The 25,644-nt window shown below is 47.3% G+C and overlaps 1 protein-coding gene across 4 annotated transcripts in view; it reads right to left on the bottom strand.

Moving 5' to 3' along the window:
• Nucleotides 1-2,696: 2,696 nt before the first annotated feature.
• LOC134936741 (PH and SEC7 domain-containing protein 4-like) overlaps nucleotides 2,697-25,644 on the bottom strand; it is a 109,253-nt gene continuing 86,305 nt past the window's right edge. For all 4 annotated transcript variants that reach the window (XM_063931959.1, XM_063931958.1, XM_063931961.1 and 1 more), the window contains exons 14-16: nucleotides 5,798-5,942; nucleotides 4,960-5,103; nucleotides 2,697-4,820 (exon numbers count right to left, since the gene is read on the bottom strand). In XM_063931959.1, the coding sequence (XP_063788029.1) occupies nucleotides 4,566-4,820; nucleotides 4,960-5,103; nucleotides 5,798-5,942 (544 nt within the window). In that variant the 3' untranslated portion in view covers nucleotides 2,697-4,565. The remainder of the gene's footprint in view (nucleotides 4,821-4,959; nucleotides 5,104-5,797; nucleotides 5,943-25,644) is intronic.

The following is a 25,644-nucleotide window of genomic DNA, read 5'->3' as shown; positions in this document are numbered from 1 at the left end:
CTTGGGAATCTGAAACTTCTTGTCAGGATTTTCCCAAATCTTTTCAAAAAGAGCGTTCAGTTCATGAGAGGGAGGGAACATTACCTCAGGTTTCTTTCCTTTAAACATACAGACCCTTGTATCAGGAACAGCAGGGCCCTCCGTGATATGTAACACGTCTTTTATCGCCACAATCATGTACTGAATGCTTTTAGCCAGTTTTGGATTTAATCTGGCATCACTATAGTCGACACTGGAGTCAGAGTCCGTGTCGGTATCTGTATCTGCTATCTGGGTAAAAGAACGCTTTTGTGACCCCGTGGGGGTCTGAACTTGTGACAACACATCCTCCACGGATTTCTTCCTGAGACTCAGACTTATCCAATCTCTTATTTAATAGAGCCACATTCGCATTCAAAGCACTCAAAACATTTACCCAATCAGGCGTCGGTGGTGCCGACATGGTCACTCCCTCAGTCGTTTCTTTCCCTAATCCAGTCTCCTCCAGGGAAGAGCACTCAGCCTCAGACATGCCGACACACGTGTACCGACACCACAAACACACTCGGCATATAGGGGACAGCCCCACAGTAAAGCCTGTCAGAGAAACACAGAGGGAGTGTGCCAGCTCACAACCCAGCGCCTATCCCGATCCTGAAACTTTTTATATAATGCCTCAGACCTGTTAGCGCTTTTATATCATTAATCCAACACCAAATTAACTGTGCCCCCCCTGTTTTGCACCATTACTTGATACAGCAGTGTTGAGGAAGGACCAGCGTCTCTGCAGCTCTGTGAAGAGAAAATGGCACTGATGAGAGTGATAAAGGTAACCCCAGGAAAGGGCACCCTTTGCTTAACCACGTTCAAGCACGCATTCAGTCAGTCAGCATCAGGTTCATACACGGCTGCAGCCAGTGACCAGTCAACAAAATAACCTTTGTAATAACTAGCCACACGTGTATAAAGTGGAAAGTAATAGAGCAGAGAGAGCTTTATTTCCTACCAGCAGTACATTATAAAGTGATACAAATTAACATATCGTGTCGTCGATTCCCGACACGAAGCTTAATCCTATTGGCTAATAAAACTCTTATCTTATACGTAATATATTTGCCAACGCCTATATTTTTTATACTGTATGTGCTTTTAAATGGGTTAGTTAAGGGAATTTTGCTAACAGTGAGACATGCTATGTCTAGTTATGTTTTCACAACTCTCATACCGCAAACTACTGGACACCTGTGAAGCCTATATGTCTAGCTGCTGACATTTATATTTTACTCAGAAAAGTAATAAAAAATAGATCATAAGAAGGTTTCAATATAGTTCACTCAAAGTGCAACGCCTTGCAGTTCTTTCCAATATCAACTCTGATCTGATAAACAATTATTAACAGCTTAGCAATATGGAGTCTATGAACAAAGATGGTTTCCATCTTTATCAAGAGCTGTGAGGGCTAAGCCACGCCCCCTTAATGGCGCGCTTCAGCCCCGCTATTTTTTAAATTATTTATACTGGTGTGGGTCCGGATTTAGTGCCTAAGCCAGTGGTTTCCAAACTTTTTTGAATCACGGCGCCCCAGAATATCAGAATTTTTTTCACGGCACCCCTAGGCCAAAAATTTCTTATTGAGAAATTTAGAAAGAAATATTACATTAAGTAGATCGCGTTTATATGTCATCCTTAGGGTCAGTTGTGTGGTGAGGGACAAGATTTGCTTCTGTTTGACCACATGTTTTATGACTGGCAGCCACCAGCACTGGTTTTGCCTACTATATTGACCATGAATAATTTGAATTGGTCCTGGACCACCAACCCAGGGCACCCCTGCAAGTGTCCCGAGGCACCCTAGGGAGCCACGGCACACAGTTTGGGAACCTCTGGCCTAAGCACTTAAATACCACATAGCCAGTCTCAAAATGAGGATTTTATGCTGCCCAGGGCGTGCCCCCCCCCCCCCTCCGCGCCCTGCACCCTGTAGTGCCGCTGTGTGTGTGGGAGCATGGCGCGCAGCACGGCCGCTGTGCGTTACCTCAAAGCCGTCACTGAAGTCTTCTGATCTTCTTCTACTCACCCGTCTTCTGACTTCTGGCTCTGCAAAAGGGGTGACGGCGGGCTCCGGGAACGAGCATTTAGGCGTACCTAGCGTTCAGACCCTCAGGAGCTAATGGTGTCCTGTAGCCTAAGAAGCAGAGCCTTGAAACTCACAGAAGTAGGTCTGCTTCTCTCCCCTCAGTCCCACGATGTAGGGAGCCTGTTGCCAGCAGGTCTCCCTGAAAATAATAAACCTAACAAGTCTTTTTTCAGAGAAACTCAGGATAGCTCCTCAGTGTGCATCCAGTCTCACTGGGCACAGATTCTAAACTGGAGTCTGGAGGAGGGGCATAGAGGGAGGAGCCAGTTCACACCCCTTTTAAAGTCTTAAAGTGCCCATGTCTCCTGCGGATCCCGTCTATACCCTATGGTTCTTGAAGTGTCCCCAGCATCCTCTAGGACTTTGGAGAAACACTATATTAAGTTAAGGTGTCTTCCTTTTACCAGCTCACTTCTTCTCCCCATTGATAGCTCTTACAGTACCCTAATACCCTTCTCCTTGCTGGTGGATATGACTGCATTGGCTGTGCATTTTCACTAGTAACTAGAATTGCAGCCCCTTGATTTACAAATATTTTGTGACTCTCATGCCCTGGTTACACCACACAATGACACATTGCAACACTTTAAAAGGCTTTATTGTTTTTTCCAGTGCAAAATGCAAGTTGCAATAAGGCCATGACCCACTGCCGGTATTAAAACCTCCATTTAGTACCAGATGGCTGTAGACCATCATTCTGGAGCATGATCAGACATCACTTGGTATTCTACTCCAGCACAAGAAGAATCCCCCAAAACACATCCACAGATTACTGGTCTGTGAGAGCTGGAACAGAAATAGGCCGCTTGTTGCCACATTACAAGTAGTTAGGCCAAAGAGACCTCGCTGTATACAGATGGTTATCCAGGACAGCAACCAGCCACAGACAGTGTGGGGACAGCATGGAAGCTGGGGAATGACATAATAACCATGTATACTGAATGAAACAAATCCAAGATACACTTTTATAATACGAAATACAGCATGTGGTAATTTAACACAATATTTAAGGCTAGCGATGCATGGAATCCAACTTGGTAAGACTCTGAAGACCGTGCATTGTTTCTTAGAGTACAGACCAAATAAAACATTGAAATACTCAGAAAATACAAACTTCTCGCCGGCTGGCAAAAAATAAAAAGGAAAACAAAACAAACATGAGATGTTCAGCTCCAAAGGGGTCAGTTTATACTATGACTGCCCCAATAAATATATAATGGGCATGGCTTGGATCAGACTTAAGGATGCTGTGATTCACCAGCGGCTGTGGAACTAGAAGACTCAGCATGACCTGCCAAGCATGCCATCCGTCAACAACAGCTGGCAAGAAACAGCTTGCTAAAGCATAACCAAGCAAACACACTGGTCTTTAGAAGCATCTAACACATTATACTAAAGACAATTTTATATACCTAAAAGGGAGCAAATCTGTAAACATAAATGACATTAAAAAATAGTTCTCATTCCATAGAAATAGTACCAAATATACATTATAACCAGCATGTTTACTGTAACCATTCACATGTTTATAATAGGGAGGGCAAGTTACATTGACTCACAATGGCCATATAACCAGTCGCCCATCCGAAAGCCTCACAAATGTTTAATAAGTATCCTGAGTTACATGTGACTGGCACTGCCCCAACCCCAAACACACGCACACTCATTACAAAGCTGCTCATCTGAGTGGCACTGCACCCAATATGTACACCAGCCTTCCACTTATTGCCATCACTCCTGTACAATAACCAGATGTTCCTATAAATGTCCCTGTCATTATGGAGGCTGAGCAGTAGAAGACTACCCTACTTGTCTACTAACATTCATACCATGGTCAGCAATCTGTAGTCTCCAGACTTACTCAAATAGCGCACATTGACATCAGAGGTCCTGGATAACAATCTATGTGGTATGTTCTCTAGCACGCAATTTTTTTATTTTGTATTTGGGAAAAGACTGAGAAATAAACCTGAAAAGAAAGACTGGTCATTGACATCCTTCATTTGCAGGTGAAAATTCAACCGCTAAATTGCCTTTTACCAAAACGCTACGGCCGCTCTCAGGTTTGATGGTGCAATAGTGCCAGCTAGTGGCAAAAATAGAAAGTGCAGCCTGAGAATGAGCAGTAACCAGGTTCTAGAAACCAATAAAGGAGTTTTAAAATAAACATAATCTTACATACCTAAAGAAGGTAGTAAACATAATAATAGTCATCTAAGAAGATATATTCTCTAATTTACAAGGGAACATTGTTCCTTGCTCAATGATTTAGAATCCCATAGGGTTCTATTTGCTTAGCTATGATAGGAATTTAGAATTCCTTTTATACATAGATGGACAATGCACAACAACCTCTGAAAGGGGTTTCCCAAACTTCCCCGCAGAGATTAGGCACATGGTGAGGTACCGTAAAAAGTGCTCATATTTTGCTTGGATTTAGGTGATCTTGTCACACCAAGTTTTTATTGCGTTTAGGGATAATCCTGCGGTAAGTCCGGCGTTCCGATATGTTGCGTTTGACCTTCACTGCCACAGGATATATTTCAGGGTTGAGCGAAGGGCTTGAGTATGACCTCTTTAATCCACTGCCCTCTTCCTGCCCACCATCAGATTCCATTATACGAGGCTCGAAGGTGTGGAGGTCCTCACAGCTGCTCTCCATCCGTAAGGCTAGAATTTTCACATAGGTTTCGTACCTCAATTTCTAGGAGGGGTATCGAGAAAAAAAAGGGAAACTGTTAGACAAACCTGAACTCTGCATTAGGACAAAATGTCTGATGCCTACACATGTGACTTCTCAGATAACCCCATAGACAGACCACTGGACAAAGGCTGCTCCTTACCTCATAGCGTAAATACTCCTCTCGCAGGTGATAGTCCTCCCAATCTCGTGTTTTGCTTTTTGAGTCTGGAAGGTTTCGCTGATGCTCTGTCAGGTCGTCTGTAAAGCTGTCCATCAAACCCTCATGGGACTGAAGTTGCTCCTCCTAAGTGGACACCAGGGAACGTTATGACAACAGTACAAGCACAAAGCAAATCTGTTGTGCTGAATCCATATCCATCCGCCACGTGGAAAATAGTGCTAAACATATGCAGTAAAAAAAAATGGCTCATGTGGTGGCAGCAAAGCAGATGGATACCTTCTTAAGAGATTTACATGCATACAATGTGATAGGAGAAGAATCAGCAAGGCAGTGGTAAGGCTTATTCTTAGACACCACATTTGTGGTGAAAAAAAGTGAAATGAAGAACAGATACATTAAGTAGTGTATGAATCGAAGCCATTCAAACATTATACATTGAAGAACCTAACACTGTTAGGTCAGCAATGTTTTATTCAAATGGAAGTTCAGTCACCAAGATATTAAAGACCGTTAACAAGAACCCGGTATTTAGATATAGTGTTGGCAGCCATTTTGCGGACTATACAAACTATCATCACTGAAGCAATTTTATGAACAGATAGGCCACAATATTAGGAATATTGCCTCTTCCTACAAAATGGTTATGCCAGCAACACATGCACTATAAGATTACCCCTTAGGTTTCAATCACACCATTGTTTACCTGGATTTAGCCACAGTTTTTTCTCAGCGCCACTAGTTTGTATCTGTGAAAGCTGTGGTCTGAACAAGTTAAAAGCTTTAAAGCAGAACAAAAGCTTTAATACAGAACACCTACCAGGTCTAGCTTGCACTGAGCGGTGGGGAGGATCGGCCTATAAAACCTCTTCTGAGAGCCCACAGCGGCGGGGAAAGGTGGTGACGAAAACATGGCGGCCACCAAGTTAATTCGAGAGATCCATGAATTCATTTCATCAGATGTCCTGATGAAAACAAAATTACAGGAATATTCTTTCTGCTGATGCTCAGTGTCTCCTCTGTACTGTCTGCATGTAAACTGCACCCTGTGCTTTTTCATTGTTGATATTTTTTATACACCCTACACAACCACAATTAGGACAGCAGGAATTAATCTGGCTCAATTTATATTAGCCAGACATGACTGCATCAGCTAAATAAGGAGATTTATGGTAAGACTTACCATTGTTAAATCTCTTTCTGTGAGGTACACTGGATTCCACAGGGAATAACATCGGTGTAGAGCTGGATCTTGATCTTAGGTACCAACTGGCTAAAGCTTTGACTGTTCCCAGGATGCACTGCACCGCCTCCTCTATATCACTGCCTCCAGGCACTGGAGCTCAGTTTTGTTAACCAGTCCAATGCCGTTGCAGGTAAAAGAGACGATAGTAGTTAGCCACATAGAACCACATTTTCACGACAGGAGAAGTACAAGCGGCTAATGCCATACAAACCCAAAGAAGCTAAGTGTATCAGGGTGAGCGCCCAGTGGAATCCAGTGTACCTCGCAGAAAGAGATTTAACAATGGTAAATCTTACCATAATCTCCTTTTCTGCAGCGGGGTACACTGGTATTCCACAGGGAATAACATCGGGGATGTCCTAAAGCAGTTCCTCATGGGAGGGGATGCACTGAAGCGGGCACAAGAACCCGGCGTCCAAAGGAAGCATCCTTAGTGGCAGAAGTATCAAAGACATAGAACCTAATGAACGTGTTCACTGAGGACCAAGTAGCCGCCTTGCACAATTGTTCGAGGGACGCGCCACGGCAGGCCGCCCAAGAAGGTCCAACAGACTGAGTGTAATGGGCCTTGATAGCAGCAGGAGCTGGGAGTCCAGCCTGCGCACAAGCTTGTACAATCACCATTCTAATCCATCTGGCCAAAGTTTGCTTATTTGCAGGCCAGCCACGTTTGTGAAAATCAAAAAGGATAAAGAGAATCAGATCTCAGAGAGGCGGTTCTCTTCACATAGATACGGAAAGCCCGTACCACATCCAAAGACCGCTCTTTGGAGGACAAACCAGGAGAGATAAAGGCCGGAACCACAATCTCTTGGTTAAGGTGGAAAGAGGACACCACCTTAGGTAGCTAACCAGGGCAAGGTTCTAAGAACCGCACGGTCACGGTGAAAAAATCAGAAAGGCTGACCGACAGGATAAGGCGCCCAAGTCTGAAACCCGTCGAGCAGAAGCAATAGCCAGCAAAAAATAAATACCTTAAGTGTTAAGAGGTTCAAATGGAGACTCCTGTAAGGGATTCAGAACAATGGACAAATCCCAAGGAGCCACAGGAGGGACATAGGGAGGCTGAATCCGTAAAACACCCCGAGTGAAAGCATGAACGTCAGGCAGAGACGCAATTTTTCTCTGAACCCACACAGACAAGGCTGAAATATAAACCTTGAGGGAGGACAGATGAAGGCCTAAGTCCAGGCCCTGTTGCAGAAAAGCCAAAAGTTTGGCAGTACTGAACTTGTATGCATTGTAATTCTTAGCCGCACACCAGGTGAAGTAAGAATTCCAGACCCTATAATAAATCTGAGCTGAAGCTGGTTTACGGGCTTTCAACATATTTTCACTGACAGCCTCAGAAGATCCTTTGGCCCTCAGAACTGAAGCTTCAAGAGCCATGCCGTCAAAGCCAGTCGGGCCAGATCCTGGTAGACACAAGGGCCCTGAACGAGGAAGTCTGGGCGTTGGGGAAGCAGAATAGGATGCTTTATCAAGAGACCCTGCAGGTCTGAGAACCAATGCCATCTGGGCCACGCTGGAGCGACTAGAAGTAGCATTCCTCCTTCTTGCTTGAACTTCCTTATTACCCTGGGCAGGAGTGACACCGGAGGGAACACGTACGGCAGCCGAAAGTTCCACGGAATTGCCAGTGCGTCCACGAACGCTGATTGAGGATCCCTTGTCCTTGCTCTGAAGACCGGAACCTTGTGATTGTGTCGAGACGCCATCAGGTCTACATCTGGTTGGCCCCACTTGTCCACTAGGAGTTGAAAGACTTCTGGATGAAGGCTCCACTCTCCTGCGTGTACGTCCTGACGACTGAGGAAGTCCGCTTCCCAGTTGGGGACCCCCAGAAAGAACCCTGCTGATCTGGCTGGCAGATGGAGTTCCGCCCATTGAAGAATCTTCGACAATTCCAACATTGTTATGCGGCTTTGCGTGCCGCCTTGATGATTTATGTACGCCACCATGGTGGCATATTCCAACTGTACTTGAACAGGCCTGTTCTGTACCAGAGTCAGGGCAAGTTTCAGAGCATTGAACACTGCCCGCAACTCCAGAATATTTATCGGGAGGAGAGATTCCTCCCTAGTCCACCAATCCTGAAGAGGGTGTTGCTACGACACTGCGCCCCAACCCCGCAGACTGGCATCCGTCGTTAGGAGGACCCAGTTGGAGATCCAGAAGGGACGACCCCTGCTCAATTGTTTGTTCCTGTAGCCACCAGCTCAGTGACAGACGAACCTCCGGAATCAAGGAGATCATATGAGATCTGATCCGGTGAGGCAGGCCATCCCACTTGGAAAGGATTAACCTCTGCAAAGGGCAGGAATGAAATGGAGCGTACTCTACCATGTCGAAAGCCGAAACCATGAGGCCTAGTACTTACATCGCCAAGTGTATCAACACTCTCGGGCGAGAGAGGAAGCATCTTATCCTGTCCTGAAGTTTCAGGACCTTCTCCGGAGACAAGAACAAACGTTGGTTGTGTGTGTCCAAGAGTGCCCACAGGTGCACCATGTTCTGAGCAGGGACCAGCGAGGATTTTTTCCTATTGATGAGCCATCCGTGGGCTTGACGGAATTGGACGTCAGTTCTAGATGACGGAAGAGAACTTCTGGGGAGTTTGCCAGGATCAGCAAGTAGTCCAGATACGGCAGAATCCTGATGCCTCGACGACGGAGAACGGCCATCATAACTGCCATGACCTTGGTGAAGATCCTAGGAGCTGGGGTCAGTCCAAAAGCCAAGGCTTGGAATTGATAATGTAGGTTGCCAATAGCAAACCGCAGATACCGCTGATGCGATATGGCAATAGGTATGTGTAGGTAAGCATCCTGTATGTCCAGGGATTCCATATAGTCCCTGGGCTCCAAAGTCAGAACAATAGCGCGAAGAGTTTCCATACGGAATTTGGATACCTTCACAAATTTGTTCAAAGACTTGAGGTTGAGAATAGGACGAGAGGATCCATTCGGCTTCAGAACTAGGAACAGCGTTGAATAGTACCCCCTGCCCCTCTGAGACAGAGGCACCGGCACGATCACTCCCGTGTCCAGGAGGGATTGTACCACCAAATGTAGAGTTTTTGCTTTTAACGGATCCGAAGGGATAACTGTCGAGCAAAACTGGTAAGCGGGACGTGTCTTGAAAGAGATGGCGTATCCGCCAGTGATGACTTCCCTCACCCAGGCATCTGAAGTGGTCTGTAACCATACCTGGGTGAACCGCAGAAGTCGGCCTCCCACCCTGGGTTTCCCCAGAGGGAGGCACGCCCCATCATGCAGCAGTCTTGTCTGGTTTGGAAGCAGTCCGACGGGCAGCCCAAGAACATTTAGGCTTGGGCTTAGAGGTTTTTTAAGTGCGAGCCTGTTTCGGGTGCTCCTGACCCTTTGCTTTACTTGGAGGTCGAAAGGAACGAAAAGAGGTACTTTTAGCCTTCGGAGCCGAAGATTAGTATTTGGTAGACATGCAGTCTTAGCAGACGCTAGGTCAGCAACAATCTTGTTCAAATTTTCCCCGAATAGTATATCTCCCTTAAAAGGGATCACCTTCAAGGTCTTTTTAGAGTCCAGGTCCACCAACCAGGACCGCAACCACAGAATCTGGCGAGCCAGAATGGACGTAGTAGACGCTTTGGCCGCCATAACACCGGCATCAGAGGCCACTTCCTGAATGTAATGAGAGGCTGTGGTAATATATGAAAGACACTGTCTGGCATTATCAAAAAATTCAGAGGTAGCTCTGCCTCAACAGTTTGAACCCAGGCTTCAATACCTTTTGCAGCCCAAGAAGCTGCTATTAGTGGGTCTATGTACGGCATCCGCAACAGTGTAAATAGACTTCAAGCAACCCTCCAGAGAGGTGACGGTAGTGACAGGCAGAGTAGAAGACACCACAAGACGCACTACATGTGAGTCCACCGGTGGTGGTGTTTCCCAATTCTTACTTAACTCTGCAGAGAGGGGATAACGAGCTAGCATCTTTTTAGACAGGGAGAATTTCTTTCCTGGAGACTCCCAGGATACCTGACGTATGTCAACTAAATTGTCAGAATATGGCAAACTAATTTAATAACCTTCTAACGTTTGAACTTATCAGGTTTCTTAGACGTATCTGGAAATTCAGTTTCATCATAAATCTGAAGAATCAGTTTGATGGCCTCCAGTAGGTCAGGAACGTCAACCTGCGTTGTAGATTCTTCATCAGAAGCATCTGCATCAGTGTGTGATGGGTCAGTATATACCCCATTTTTAGCGGATTAAGTATCCGAGACATGAGTGGATTGTGAGGAAGAAATGGCCTGCTTAGATGACCCTTTGGTCCTAGTAGGGCGAGGGTTAGGATTTTGTTTAACCAAAGACTGATTTAACTGCTATAACTGAGTTGACGGAGTATCCGCCCATGGCGGATTAATTACAGGGACAATATGTGGCTGTAATGGCACAGGCGGTCCCACATGGGGCGCAATTCTTGTTACAAGCATAGTCAGTAAATTAGAAAAAACAGCCCAAGGTGGGTTTTGGTGTGCCACCGGTGCTGCAGACTGACTGAGGGGTACAGAACCCCCGATACCTGGACCCTCAGCTGGAATATTTTCCTCAGATAAATCCGCGACGTTAGCACTGCAAGATGCAGGATCAGCCACGGATCTCCCACCCTGTGTAGCAGACATTATATGTAAAAGTAGCCTTAGGGCTTAACAGTACAATATAACCAGACACAGTACCTGACAAAAAACCCCTGTGGAGTGTGACTGCAAATGCAGAACACAAACAGAGGATTTAAGCGGTATATGGTGACTGAAATACATAGAGAAAAATGCAACAACAGTATATCCAGCAGCTATAGGCACACACAGTCACATGTACAATGTAGAAATTATTACACACAACAATAAGACTGCACTGGACCAGTAATACTACATTTAACTATGTATGTATACAGATATAACAATGCACAGAAAACACTGGATGTCTATCACAGAATACTTGTACTAAATATTCCTGTAGGTATGCACTTGTTCTTAACTAACACTGTCTAAACGACATGTAGAATACTTAAGTGTCCTGTAAATGCACAGCGCTGATAAGGCAGGCGGCTTTACAGAGGAGACAGTGCCCCGCAGTCCCAGAATCAGCGCAGCTCTGTGTAATGGCGCCAAAATGCTGACAGGGAGTGAGGGAGAGAGAGAGAGAGGGAGAGAGATGCAGCCCCAGGGTGGGAACATCTGCTGTAGATGGCGCCTGGGGCTGGGAGAGGGGATACAGGTCAGCGCCTTATCCCCTCTGCTGGACTTCACCACCGGGTACTATGGAGCCTGTAGTAAACGGATTTTAGTAAATCCGACCTGTGCTTCCTGCCCTGGTGGATATAGTGGCGTCCCTGCACGGCCACAGTGTCCACACAAGCAGTGCGGTCCGTCTCCGGAGACCGCGTCCCGGATCGAGATTTCAGCGGGTCCCGCCTGGGGGACCCTCTTACCTCCTCCCTATCGTGCGGACACGCGATCCTGGAGAGCAGCGGCGGTGTGTGCCTGAGAAGACCAGAGCGCCTCCGCTGTAAGTACCCGGCAACCAGGGCGCGGGAGTATACAGCGCCGCTGGGAGAGGTGAGAAGCCGCAGCACGATATCAGTATGACATATAGCATCAGGTGCCTATGCTGCGGCCTTGAAGTCTTCTTTCTTCTTAGAAAAGCTCTGCAGGTACCAATTTACAAACTGAGCTCCAGTGCCTAGAGGTGGGGAATTTAGAGGAGGCGGTGCAGTGCATCCTGGGAACAGTCAAAGCTTTAGCCTGTTGGTGCCTCAGATCAAGAGCCAACTCTACACCGATGTTATTCCCTGTTGAATACCAGTGTACCCCGCTGCAGAAATATAATACTTTCAATACAATTGTGAGGAGATGTTAGCTCCAGATTCTTGATCAGATCTCCACTTGTATATTCCAATGGTATTTATAGCTCAACATATCCAAAACTGAGCTCATCCTCTTCCCTTCTTCCTTGGGTCACTTATGCTCCTCTACTCTTCCCCACAGTCGAAAACTTTGGTGCCATCCTAGACTCCACGTTCCGCTCCAAACATTCAGTCCCTTGCCTCATTCTTAGAAAATTAACTGAATATACTCTTTTCACACTCCAGATACTACCAAAACCCTACTCCATTCTCGCCCTCAGGACATTACCAAACCCCTTTATCCATTCTCTCCCTCAGATCACCGCCAAAACCTGTATCCACTCTCTCCCTTAGTACATCACCAAAACCCGTATTCATTCTGACCTTCAGAACACCACGAAAACAATTATCCATTCTCCCTCAATACCATTACCAAAACCTGTATTCATTCTCTCCCTCAGAACTTTACCAAAACCCTTTTCCATTCTCTTTCTCAAAACATTACCAAAACCATTATCCATTTTCTCAGAACATTACATAAACCATTACCCATTTTCTCTGAACATTACCAAAACCCTTATCCATTCTCTCAGAATATTACCAAAATCCTTATCCATTCTCCTTCAATACCATTACCAAAATCCTTATCGATTCTCCTTCAATACCATTACCAAAATCCTTATCCATTCTCTCCCTCAGATCACCACTAAAACCCTTATCCATTCTCTCACATTACCATATCACTTATCCATTCTCTCAGAAAATTACCATAACCCTTATCTATTCTCTGAGAGCATTAAAAAAAAAAATCTCATCCACTCTATACCTCACAACATTACTAAAACCCATATGCTGTATCTACCACAGAACATTACTAAAATCCTTATCTATTCTTTCCCTCAGATCATTACCAAAACCCTAATCCATTTTTTCCCTCAGAACATTACCAAAATCCTTATCCATTATTTTTCTCAGAAAATTACCAAAACCCTTATCCATTCTCTCAGAACATTACCAAAATCCTTATCCATTCTCTCCCTCAGATCACCACTAAAACCCTTATCCATTCTCTCAGAAAATTACCATAACCCTTATCTATTCTCTGAGAGCATTAAAAATAATCTCATCCACTCTATACCTCACAACATTACTAAAACCCGTATGCTGTATCTACCACAGAACATTACTAAAATCCTTATCCATTATTTTTCTTAGAACATTACCAATACCCTTATCTACATTCTCCCCCATTGACTACTGCAACTTCTTTCTATCTAGACTTCCCCATCTACAATCCATCCTAAAGTCCAATGCAAGATGGATCATCTTATGTTGCTGCACCACTCTGCAAATTCCTCAGAACAGTACTAAGATCCTTATCCATTCCTTCTCTCTGAACATTACTATAACACTTATCCATTCTCCCTCAATACCATTACCAAAACACTGACCCATTCTCTCTCTCAGGAGATTACCAAAACCCTGATCCATTATCTCCCTCAGATCACCACCAAAACCCTTATCCATTCTCTCAGAACTTTACCAAACCCCTTATGCATTCTCTAATCTATTTTCTCCCAAAGTGACTACTGCGACTTCTGTCTATCTAGCCTTCCCCATCTACAATCCATCCAAAAATCCATGATGGATCATTTTATGTTGCTGCGCCACTCTGCAAATTCCTACAATGGCTCACCAAAGTCCTCCCTTCAGGAACCTATGCTCTTGTCACGAGATTCACTCAGTCACCATTTTCCGCTGATCCACAAACCACTTCCTTTCTGGTAACTACATTTCTCTAACGTCCTAAGTGGATGCTGGGGACTCCGTAAGGACCATGGGGAATAGCGGCTCCGCAGGAGACTGGGCACATCTAAAGAAAGCTTTAGGACTATCTGGTGTGCACTGGCTCCTCCCCCTATGACCCTCCTCCAAGCCTCAGTTAGATCTCTGTGCCCGAACGAGAAGGGTGCACACTAGGGGCTCTCCTGAGCTTCTTAGTGAAAGTTTTAGATTAGGTTTTTTATTTTCAGTGAGACCTGCTGGCAACAGGCTCACTGCATCGAGGGACTAAGGGGAGAAGAAGCGAACTCACCTGTGTGCAGAGTGGATTGGGCTTCTTAGGCTACTGGACATTAGCTCTAGAGGGACGATCACAGGCCCAGCTTGGATGGGTCCCAGAGCCGCGCCGCCGGCCCCCTTACAGAGCCAGAAGGCAGAAGAGGTCCAGAAAATCGGCGGCAGAAGACGTCCTGTCTTCAACAAGGTAGCGCACAGCACTGCAGCTGTGCGCCATTGCTCTCAGCACACTTCGGTCACTGAGGGTGCAGGGCGCTGGGGGGGGGCGCCCTGAGACGCAATAAAAACACCTTGGATGGCAAAAAAAATGCATCACATATAGCTCCTGGGCTATATGGATGCATTTAACCCCTGCCAGAATCCATAAAAAAGCAGGAGAAAAGTCAGCGAAAAAGGGGCGGAGCCTATCTCCTCAGCACACTGGCGCCATTTTCCCTCACAGCTCCGTTGGAGGGAAGCTCCCTGTCTCTCCCCTGCAGTCCATACACTACAGAAAGGGTTAAAAAAAAGAGAGGGGGGCACTAATTAGGCGCAGTATTAACTATACAGCAGCTATAAGGGGAAAAACACTTATATAAGGTTATCCCTGTATATATATAGCGCTCTGGTGTGTGCTGGCAAACTCTCCCTCTGTCTCCCCAAAGGGCTAGTGGGGTCCTGTCCTCTATCAGAGCATTCCCTGTGTGTGTGCTGTATGTCGGTACTTTTGTGTCGACATGTATGAGGAGAAAAATGATGTGGAGACGGAGCAGATTGCCTGTAATAGTGATGTCACCCCCTAGGGGGTCGACACCTGAGTGGATGAACTGTTGGAAGGAATTACGTGACAGTGTCAGCTCTGTATAAAAGACAGTGGTTGACATGAGACAGCCGGCTACTCAGCTTGTGCCTGTCCAGACGTCTCATAGGCCGTCAGGGGCTCTAAAGCGCCCGTTACCTCAGATGGCAGATATAGACGCCGACACGGATACTGACTCCAGTGTCGACGGTGAAGAGACGAATGTGACTTCCAGTAGGGCCACACGTTACATGATTGAGGCAATGAAAAATGTTTTACACATTTCTGATAATACGAGTACCACCAAAAAAAGGGGTATTATGTTCGGTGAGGAAAAACTACCTGTAGTTTTCCTGAATCTGAGAAATTAAATGAGGTGTGTGATGATGCGTGGGTTTCCCCCGATAACCACGGATAATTTCTAAAATGTTATTGGCCTTATATCCTTTCCCGCCAGAGGTTAGGGTGCGTTGGGAAACACCCCCTAGGGGGGATAAAGCGCTCACACGCTTGTAAGGGCTCTACCTTCACCTGAGATGGCCGCCCTTAAGGATCCTGCTGATAGAAAGCAGGAGGGTATCCTAAAAGGTATTTACACACATACTGGTGTTATACTGCGACCAGCAATCGCCTCAGCCTGGATGTGCAGTGCTGGGTTGGCGTGGTCGGATTCCCTGACTGAAAATATTGATACCCTAGATAGGGACAGTATATTTTTGCCTATAGAGCATTTAAAAGATGCATTTTTATATATGCGTGATGCACAGCGGAATATTTGCCGACTGGCATCAAGTCTAAGCGCGTTGTCCATTTCTACCAGTAGAGGGTTATGGACACGTCAGTGGTCAGGTGATGCGTATTCCAAACGGCATTTGGAAGTATTGCTTTATTAAGGGAGGAGTTATTTGGGGTCGGTCTTTCAGACCTGGTGGCCACGGAAACAGCTGGGAATTCCACGTTTGTACCCCAGGTCGCCTCTCAACATGAGAAGACGCCGTATTATCAGGCGCAGTCTTTTCGTGGACAAGCGGGCAAAAGGTTCCTCATTTCTGCCCCGTGACAGAGGGAGAGGAAAAAGGCTGCAGAAATCAGCCAGTTCCCAGGAACCCTCTCCCGCCTCTGCCAAGCCCTCAGTATACGCTGGGGCTTTACAAGCAGAATCAGGCACGGTGGGGGGCCCGTCTCAATGAATTTCAGCGCGCAGTGGGCTCACTTGCAAGTAGACCCCTGGATCCTTCAGGTGATATCTCAGGGGTACAAATTAGAATTCGAGACGTCTCCCCCTCGCCGTTTCCTAAAGTCGGCTTTACCGATGTCTCCTTCTGACAGGGAGACAGTTTTGGAAGCCATTCACAAGCTGTATTCCCAGCAGGTGATAATCAAGATACCCCTCCTGCAACAGGGAACGGGGTATTATTCCACACTGTTGTGGTACCGAAGCCGGACGGCTCGGTGAGACCGATTCTAAATCTAAAATCTTTGAACACTTACGTACAGAGGTTCAAATTCAAGATTAAGTCACTCAGAGCAGTGATTGCGAACCTGGAAGAAGGGGACTACATGATGTCTCGGGACATCAAGGATGCTTACCTTCATGTCAAAATTTACCCTTCTCACCAAGGGTACCTCAGGTTTATGGTACAGAACTGTCACTATCAGTTCAGACGCTGCCGTATGGATGGTACACGGCACCCCGGGTCTTTACCAAGGTAATGGCCGAAATGATGATATTCCTTCGAAGGAAGGGAATTTTAGTTATCCCTTCCTTGGACAATTCCCTGATAAGGGTAAGATCCAGGGAACAGTTGGAGGTCGGTGTAGCACTATCTCAGGTAGTGTTGCGGCAGCACGATTGGATTCTCAATATTCCAAAATCGCACCTGGTTCCGACGACGTGTCTTCTGTTCCTAGGGATGATCCTGGACACAGTCCAGAAAAAGGTGTTTCTCCCGGAGGAGAAAGCCAGGGAGTTATCCGAGCTAGTCAGGAACCTCCTAAAACCGAGCCAAGTCTCAGTGCATCAATGCACAAGGGTTCTGGGTAAAATGGTGGCTTCCTACGAAGCAATCCCATTCGGCAGATTCCACGCAAGAACTTTCCAGTGGGACCTGCTGGACAAATGGTCCGGATCGCATCTTCAGATGCATCAGCGGATAACCCTGTCACCAAGGACAAGGGTGTCCCTCCTGTGGTGGTTGCAGAGTGCTCATCTTCTAGAGGGCCGCAGATTAGGCATTCAGGACTGGGTCCTGGTGACCACTGATGCCAGCCTGCGAGGCTGGGGAGCAGTCACACAGGGAAGGAATATCCAGGGCTTATGGTCAAGCCTGGAGACATCACTTCACATAAATATCCTGAAGATAAGGGACATTTACAATGCTCTAAGCTTAGCAAGACCTCTGCTTCAAGGTCAGCCGGTGTTGATCCAGTAGGACAACATCACGGCAGTCACCCACGTAAACAGACAGGGTGGCACAAGAAGCAGGAGGGCAATGGCAGAAGCTGCAAGGATTCTTCGCTGGGCGGAAAATCATGTGATAGCACTGTCAGCAGTATTCATTCCGGGAGTGGACAACTGGGAAGCAGACTTCCTCAGCACGACCTCCACCCGGGAGAGTTGGGACTTCACCCAGAAGTCTTCCACATGATTAAAAACTCGACAGGTATTGCGCCAGGTCCAGGGACCCTCAGGCAATAAGCTGTAGACGCTCTGGTAACACCGTGGGTGTACCAGTCAGGGTATGTGTTCCCTCCTTTGCCTCTCATACCCAAGGTACTGAGATTGATAAGATGGAGAGGAGTAAGCACTATATTCGTGGTTCCGGATTGGCCAAGAAGGACTTGGTAACCGGAACTTCAAGAGATGCTCACGGAGGATCCGTGGCCTCTACCTCTAAGAAGGGACCTGCTCCAGCAAGGACCCTGTCTGTTCCAAGACTTACCGCGGCTGCGTTTGACGGCATGGCGGTTGAACGCCGGATCCTGAAGGAAAAAAGGCATTCCGGATGAAGTCATCCCTATCCTGATTAAAGCCAGGAAGGATGTAACCGCAAAAACATTATCACCGCAATTGGCGAAAATATGTTGCGTGGTGCGAGGCCAGTAAGGCCCGACGGAGGAAATTCAACTGGGTCGATTCCTACATTTCCTGCAAACAGGAGTGTCTATGGGCCTGAAATTGGGGTCCATTAAGGTTCAAATTTCGGCCCTGTCAATTTTCTTCCAAAAAGAACTAGCTTCAGTCCCTGAAGTTCAGACGTTTGTAAAAGGGGTACTGCATATACAGCCTCCTTTTGTGCCTCCAGTGGCACTTTGGGATCTCAATGTAGTTTTGGGTTCCAAAAGTCACATTGGTTTGAACCACTTAAATCTGTGGAGTTAAAATATCTCACATGGAAAGTGGTCATGCTGTTGGCCCTGGCCTGGGCCAGGCGCGTGTCAGAATTGGCGGCTTTATCCTGAAAAAGCCCTTATCTGATTTTCCATTCGGACAGGGCGGAATTGAGGACTCGTCCTCAGTTTCTCCCCAAGGTGGTTTCAGCGTCTCACCTGAACCAACCTATTGGTGGTGCCTGCGGCTACTAGGGACTTGGAGGCCTCCAAGTTGCTAGACGTTGTCAGTGCCCTGAAAATATATGTTTCCAGGACGGCTGGAGTCAGGAAATCTGACTCGCTGTTTATCCTGTGTGCACCCAACAAGCTGGGTGCTCCTGCTTCTAAGCAGACTATTGCTCGTTGGATTTGTAGTACAATTCAGCTTGCACATTCTGTGGCAGGCCTGCCACAGCCAAAAATCTGTAAATGCCCACTCCACAAGGAAGGTGGGCTCATCTTGGGAGGCTGCCCGAGGAGTCTCGGCTTTACAACTTTGCCGAGCAGCTACTTGGTCAGGAGCAAATACGTTTGTAAAATTATACAAAATTGATATCCTGGCTGAGGAGGACCTGGAGTTCTCTCATTTGGTGCTGCAGAGTCATCCGCACTCTCCCGCCCGTTTGGGAGCTTTGGTATAATCCCCATGGTCCTTACGGAGTCCCCAGCATCCATTTAGGACGTTAGAGAAAATAAGAATTTACTTACCGATAATTCTATTTCTCATAGTCCGTAGTGGATGCTGGGCGCCCATCCCAAGTGCGGATTGTCTGCAATACTTGTACATAGTTATTGTTACAAAAATCGGGTTATTATTGTTGTGAGCCATCTTTCAGAGGCTCCTCTGTTATCATGCTGTTAACTGGGTTCAGATCACAGGTTATACGGTGTGATTGGTGTGGCTGGTATGAGTCTTACCCGGGATTCAAAATCCTTCCTTATTGTGTACGCTCGTCCGGGCACAGTATCCTAACTGAGGCTTGGAGGAGGGTCATAGGGGGAGGAGCCAGTGCACACCAGATAGTCCTAAAGCTTTCTTTAGATGTGCCCAGTCTCCTGCGGAGCCGCTATTCCCCATGGTCCTTACGGAGTCCCCAGCATCCACTACGGACTATGAGAAAATAAGAATTTACTTACCGATAATTCTATTTCTCATAGTCCGTAGTGGATGCTGGGGACTCCGAAAGGACCATGGGGAATAGCGGCTCCGCAGGAGACTGGGCACAAAGTAAAAGCTTTAGGACTAGCTGGTGTGCACTGGCTCCTCCCCCTATGACCCTCCTCCAAGCCTCAGTTAGGATACTGTGCCCGGACGAGCGTACACAATAAGGAAGGATTTTGAATCCCGGGTAAGACTCATACCAGCCACACCAATCACACCGTACAACTTGTGATCTGAACCCAGTTAACAGCATGATAACAGAAGGAGCCTCTGAAAAGATGGCTCACAACAACAATAACCCGATTTTTGTAACAATAACTATGTACAAGTAATGCAGACAATCCGCACTTGGGATGGGCGCCCAGCATCCACTACGGACTATGAGAAATAGAATTATCGGTAAGTAAATTCTTATTTTCTCTAACGTCCTAGTGGATGCTGGGGACTCCGAAAGGACCATGGGGATTATACCAAAGCTCCCAAACGGGCGGGAGAGTGCGGATGACTCTGCAGCACCGAATGAGAGAACTCCAGGTCCTCCTCAGCCAGGGTATCAAATTTGTAGAATTTAGCAAACGTGTTTGCCCCTGACCAAGTAGCTGCTCGGCAAAGTTGTAAAGCCGAGACCCCTCGGGCAGCCGCCCAAGATGAGCCCACTTTCCGTGTGGAATGGGCTTTTACAGATTTTGGCTGTGGCAGGCCTGCCACAGAATGTGCAAGCTGAATTGTACTACAAATCCAACGAGCAATCGTCTGCTTAGAAGCAGGAGCACCCAGCTTGTTGGGTGCATACAGAATAAACAGCGAGTCAGATTTTCTGACTCCAGCCGTCCTGGAAACATATATTTTCAGGGCCCTGACTACGTCCAGCAACTTGGAATCCTCCAAGTCCCTAGTAGCCGCAGGCACCACAATAGGTTGGTTTAAGTGAAATGCTGAAACCACCTTAGGGAGAAATTGAGGACGAGTCCTCAATTCTGCCCTGTCCGTATGAAAAATTAGGTAAGGGCTTTTATGAGATATTTCAAGTCCACAGTGGTGAGTGGTTCAAACCAATGTGATTTTAGGAATCCCAACACTACATTGAGATCCCAAGGTGCCACTGGAGGCACAAAAGGAGGCTGTATATGCAGTACTCCCTTGACAAACGTCTGAACTTCAGGAACAGAAGCTAGTTCTTTTTGGAAGAATATCGACAGGGCCGAAATTTGAACCTTAATGGACCCTAATTTGAGGCCCATAGACAGTCCTGTTTGCAGGAAATGCAGGAATCGACCCAGTTGAAATTCCTCCGTAGGGGCCTTCCTGGCCTCGCACCACGCAACATATTTACGCCAAATACGGTGATAATGTTGTACGGTTACATCCTTCCTGGCTTTGATCAGGGTAGGGATGACTTCATCCGGAATGCCTTTTTCCTTCAGGATCCGGCGTTCAACCGCCATGCCGTCAAACGCAGCCGCGGTAAGTCTTGGAACAGACATGGTCCCTGCTGGAGCAGGTCCTGTCTTAGAGGTAGAGGCCACGGGTCTTCCGTGAGCATCTCTTGAATTTCCGGGTACCAAGTCCTTCTTGGCCAATCCGGAGCCACGAGTATAGTCTTTACTCCTCTCCTTCTTATGATTCTCAGTACTTTTGGTATGAGAGGAAGAGGAGGGAACACATACACTGACCGGTACACCCACGGTGTTACCAGAGCGTCCACAGCTATTGCCTGAGGGTCCCTTGACCTGGAGCAATATCTGTCCAGTTTTTTGTTGAGGCGAGACGCCATCATGTCCACCTTTGGTTTTTCCCAACGGTTTACAATCATGTGGAAGACTTCTGGGTGAAGTCCCCACTCCCCCGGGTGAAGATCGTGTCTGCTGAGGAAGTCTGCTTCCCAGTTGTCCACTCCCGGAATGAACACTGCTGACAGTGCTATCACATGATTTTCCGCCCAGCGAAGAATCCTTGCCACTTCCGTCATTGCCCTCCTGCTTCTTGTGCCGCCCTGTCTGTTTACGTGGGCGACTGCCGTGATGTTGTCCGACTGGATCAATACTGGCTGACCCTGAAGCAGAGGCCTTGCCTGACTTAGGGCATTGTAAATGGCCCTTAGTTCCAGGATATTTATGTGAAGTGACGTTTCCATGCTTGACCACAAGCCCTGGAAATTTTTTCCCTGTGTGACTGCTCCCCAGCCTCTCAGGCTGGCATCCGTGGTCACCAGGACCCTATCCTGAATGCCGAATCTGCGGCCCTCTAGGAGATGAGCACTCTGTAACCACCACAGGAGAGACACCCTTGTCCTTGGAGACAGGGTTATCCGCTGATGCATTTGAAGATGCGATCCGGACCATTTGTCTAGCAGATCCAACTGAAAAGTTCTTGCGTGGAATCTGCCGAATGGAAACGCTTCGTAAGAAGCCACCATCTTTCCCAGGACCCTTGTGCACTGATGCACTGACACCTGGCCTGGTCTTAGGAGTTTCCTGACTAGGTCGGATAACTCCCTGGCTTTCTCTTCCGGGAGAAACACCTTTTTCTGTACTGTGTCCAGAATCATCCCTAGGAACAGCAGACGTGTCGTCGGAATCAGCTGCGATTTTGGAATATTTAGAATCCATCCGTGCTGTCGTAGTACTATTTGAGATAGTGCTACTCCGACCTCTAACTGTTCTCTGGACCGTGCCCTTATCAGGAGATCGTCCAAGTAAGGGATAATTAAGACGCCTTTTCTTCGAAGAAGAATCATCATTTCGGCCATTACCTTGGTAAAGACCCGGGGTGCCGTGGACAATCCAAACGGCAGCGTCTGAAACTGATAGTGACAGTTCTGTACCACAAACCTGAGGTACCCTTGGTGAGAAGGGCAAATTGGGACATGGAGGTAAGCATCCTTGATGTCCAGAGACACCATGTAGTCCCCTTCTTCCAGGTTCGCTATCACTGCTCTGAGTGACCATCTTGAACTTGAACCTTTTTATGTAAGTGTTCAAGGCTTTCAGATTTAAAATGGGTCTCACCAAGCCGTCCGGCTTCGGTACCACAAACAGCGTGGAGTAATACCCCTTTCCCTGTTGTAGGAGGGGTACCTTGATTATCACTTGCTGGGAATACAGCTTGTGAATGGCTTCCAATACCGCCTCCCTGTCGGGGGTAGACGTTGGTAAAGCAGACTTCAGGAACCGGCGAGGGGGAGACGTCTCGAATTCCAATTTGTACCCCTGAGATACTACCTGCAGGATCCAGGGGTCCACTTGCGAGTGAGCCCACTGCGCGCTGAAATTCTTGAGACGGGCCCCCACCGTGCCTGAGTCCGCTTGTAAGGCCCCAGCGTCATGCTGAGGACTTGGCAGAAGCGGGGGAGGGCTTCTGTTCGTGGGAAGAAGCTGTCTGTTGCAGTCTTTTTCCCCTTCCTCTGCCCCGGGGCAGATATGAGTGGCCTTTTGCCCGCTTGCCCTTATGGGGACGAAAGGACTGAGCCTGAAAAGACGGTATCTTTTTCTGCTGCGAGGTGACTTGGGGTAAAAAGGTGGATTTCCCAGCCGTTGCCGTGGCCACCAGGTCCGATAGACCGCCCCAAAATAACTCCTCCCCTTTATACGGCAATACTTCCATATGCCGTTTGGAATCCGCATCCCCTGACCACTGTCGCGTCCATAATCCTCTTCTGGCAGAAATGGACATCGCACTTACTCTTGATGCCAGAGTGCAAATGTCTCTCTGTGCATCTCGCATATATAGGAATGCATCCTTTAAATGCTCTATAGTCAATAATATATTGTCCCTGTCCAGGGTATCAATATTTTCAGTCAGGGAATCCGACCAAGCCACCCCAGCACTGCACATCCAGGCTGAGGCGATTGCTGGTCGCAGTATAACACCAGTATGAGTGTATATACTTTTAAAGATATTTTCCAGCCTCCTATCTGCTGGCTCCTTAAGGGCAGCCGTTTCTGGAGACGGTAACGCCACTTGTTTTGATAAGCGTGTGAGCGCCTTATCCACCCTAGGGGGTGTTTCCCAACGAGCCCTAACCTCTGGTGGGAAGGGATATAGTGCCAATAATTTTTTAGAAATTAGCAGTTTTTTGTCGGGGGTAACCCACGCTTCATCACACACTTCATTCAATTCATCTGATTCAGGAAAAACTACGGGTAGTTTTTTCACACCCCACATAATACCCCTTTTTGTGGTACTTGCAGTATCAGAGATGTGCAAAACCTCCTTCATTGCCGTGATCATGTAACGTGTGGCCCTACTGGAAAATACGTTTGTTTCTTCACCGTCGACACTGGAGTCAGTGTCTGGCTCCGTGTCGACCCACTGAGGTAACGGGCGTTTAATAGCCCCTGACGGTGTTTGAGACGCCTGGACAGGCACTAACTGAGCTGCCGGCTGTCTCATGTCGTCAACAGTTTTCTGTAACGTGCCGACACTGTCACGTAATTCCTTAATTACGGCCATCCATTCAGGTGTCGACTCCCTAGGGGGTGACATCACCATTATAGGCAATTGCTCCGCCTCCACATCATTTTCCTCCTCATACATGTCGACACACACGTACCGACACCCAGCACACACACAGGGAATGCTCTGATAGAGGACAGGACCCACTTAGCCCCTTGGGGAGACAGAGGGAGAGTTTGCCAGCACACACCAGAGCGCTATATATGTATAGGGACAACCTTACAATAAGTGTCTATCCCTTATAGCTGCTTATATCTGTTATTTTGCCAAATAAGTGCCCCCCTCTCTTTTTTACCCTGTTTCTGTAGTTGCAGGATGCAGGGGAGATTCTGGGAGCCTTCCTACCAGCGGAGCTGTGTGGGAAAAATGGCGCTGTGTGCCGAGGAGATAGGCCCCGCCCCCTTCACGGCGGGCTCTTCTCCCGCTTTTTTCTGGAAAACTGGCAGGGGTTAAATACATCCATATAGCCCAGGAGCTATATGTGATGTATTTTTTTGCCAAATAAGGTAAATTCATTGCTTCCCAGGGCGCCCCCCCCCAGCGCCCTGCACCCTCAGTGACTGAAGTGTGAAGTGTGCTGAGAGCAATGGGCACAGCTGCAGTGCTGTGCGCTACCTTATGAAGACAGGAAAGTCTTCTGCCACCGATTTATGGACCTCTTCTTGCTTCAGCAACTGTAAGGGGGCCGGCGGCGCGGCTCCGGGACCCATCCATGGCTGGGCCTGTGATCGTCCCTCTGGAGCTAATGTCCAGTAGCCTAAGAAGCCCAATCCACTCTGCACGCAGGTGAGTTCGCTTCTTCTCCCCTTAGTCCCTCGATGCAGTGAGCCTGTTGCCAGCAGGTCTCACTGAAAATAAAAAACCTATTTAAACTTTTACTCTAAGCAGCTCAGGAGAGCCACCTAGATTGCACCCTTCTCGTTCGGGCACAAAATCTTAACTGAGGCTTGGAGGAGGGTCATAGGGGGAGGAGCCAGTGCACACCAGCTAGTCCTAAAGCTTTTACTTTGTGCCCAGTCTCCTGCGGAGCCGCTATTCCCCATGGTCCTTTCGGAGTCCCCAGCATCCACTAGGACGTTAGAGAAATAGAATTATCGGTAAGTAAATTCTTATTTTTCCTCCCTCCTCTCCCATTGCTCCTCACTCCCTGCCCAACCTGATCAGCATTCTCTAAAACCCATCTCACCACAATAACATATGCTACCCCCATCTGATTCTACTACCTCTGCATGTTCTACCAGGTAAAGCCCTATATGTACATAGTGGGTCCCCCTAGCCCCTACAGACTAAGCTCTACCTTCTCCATCAGATACCTACCTCCTTGTAAATATACACGAAAATAGTATATACACAGATAAGGAGAAACAATCACATAAGGTGTACAGAAAAACCACAACAGAATATGACAAAGTAGGCATACCGCTGTTGTTGTGAATCCGCTTAACACAAATCATAAACACTATGGAGAGATGTGTCAAAGCTTAGAGCAAGGTAAAGTGGAGAGAGATAAAGTATCAACCAATCAGCTTGGTCATTTTACAAACAGAACGCATTGAGACTGGAGTGCTAATATGACTATACATACGCTGAGAGTTGTACGAATACTGCGATTGCAGCTCCCCACTCTTCTGCACGCAAGAGCAGCCATCATCATTATCCTCATCATCAGTACTTACACCTACCCCA

This window comes from Pseudophryne corroboree, chromosome 6 (genome assembly GCF_028390025.1).
Source record: "Pseudophryne corroboree isolate aPseCor3 chromosome 6, aPseCor3.hap2, whole genome shotgun sequence".
NCBI lineage: Eukaryota > Metazoa > Chordata > Amphibia > Anura > Myobatrachidae > Pseudophryne > Pseudophryne corroboree.
This window is presented reverse-complemented; position numbering and strand designations above follow the sequence as displayed.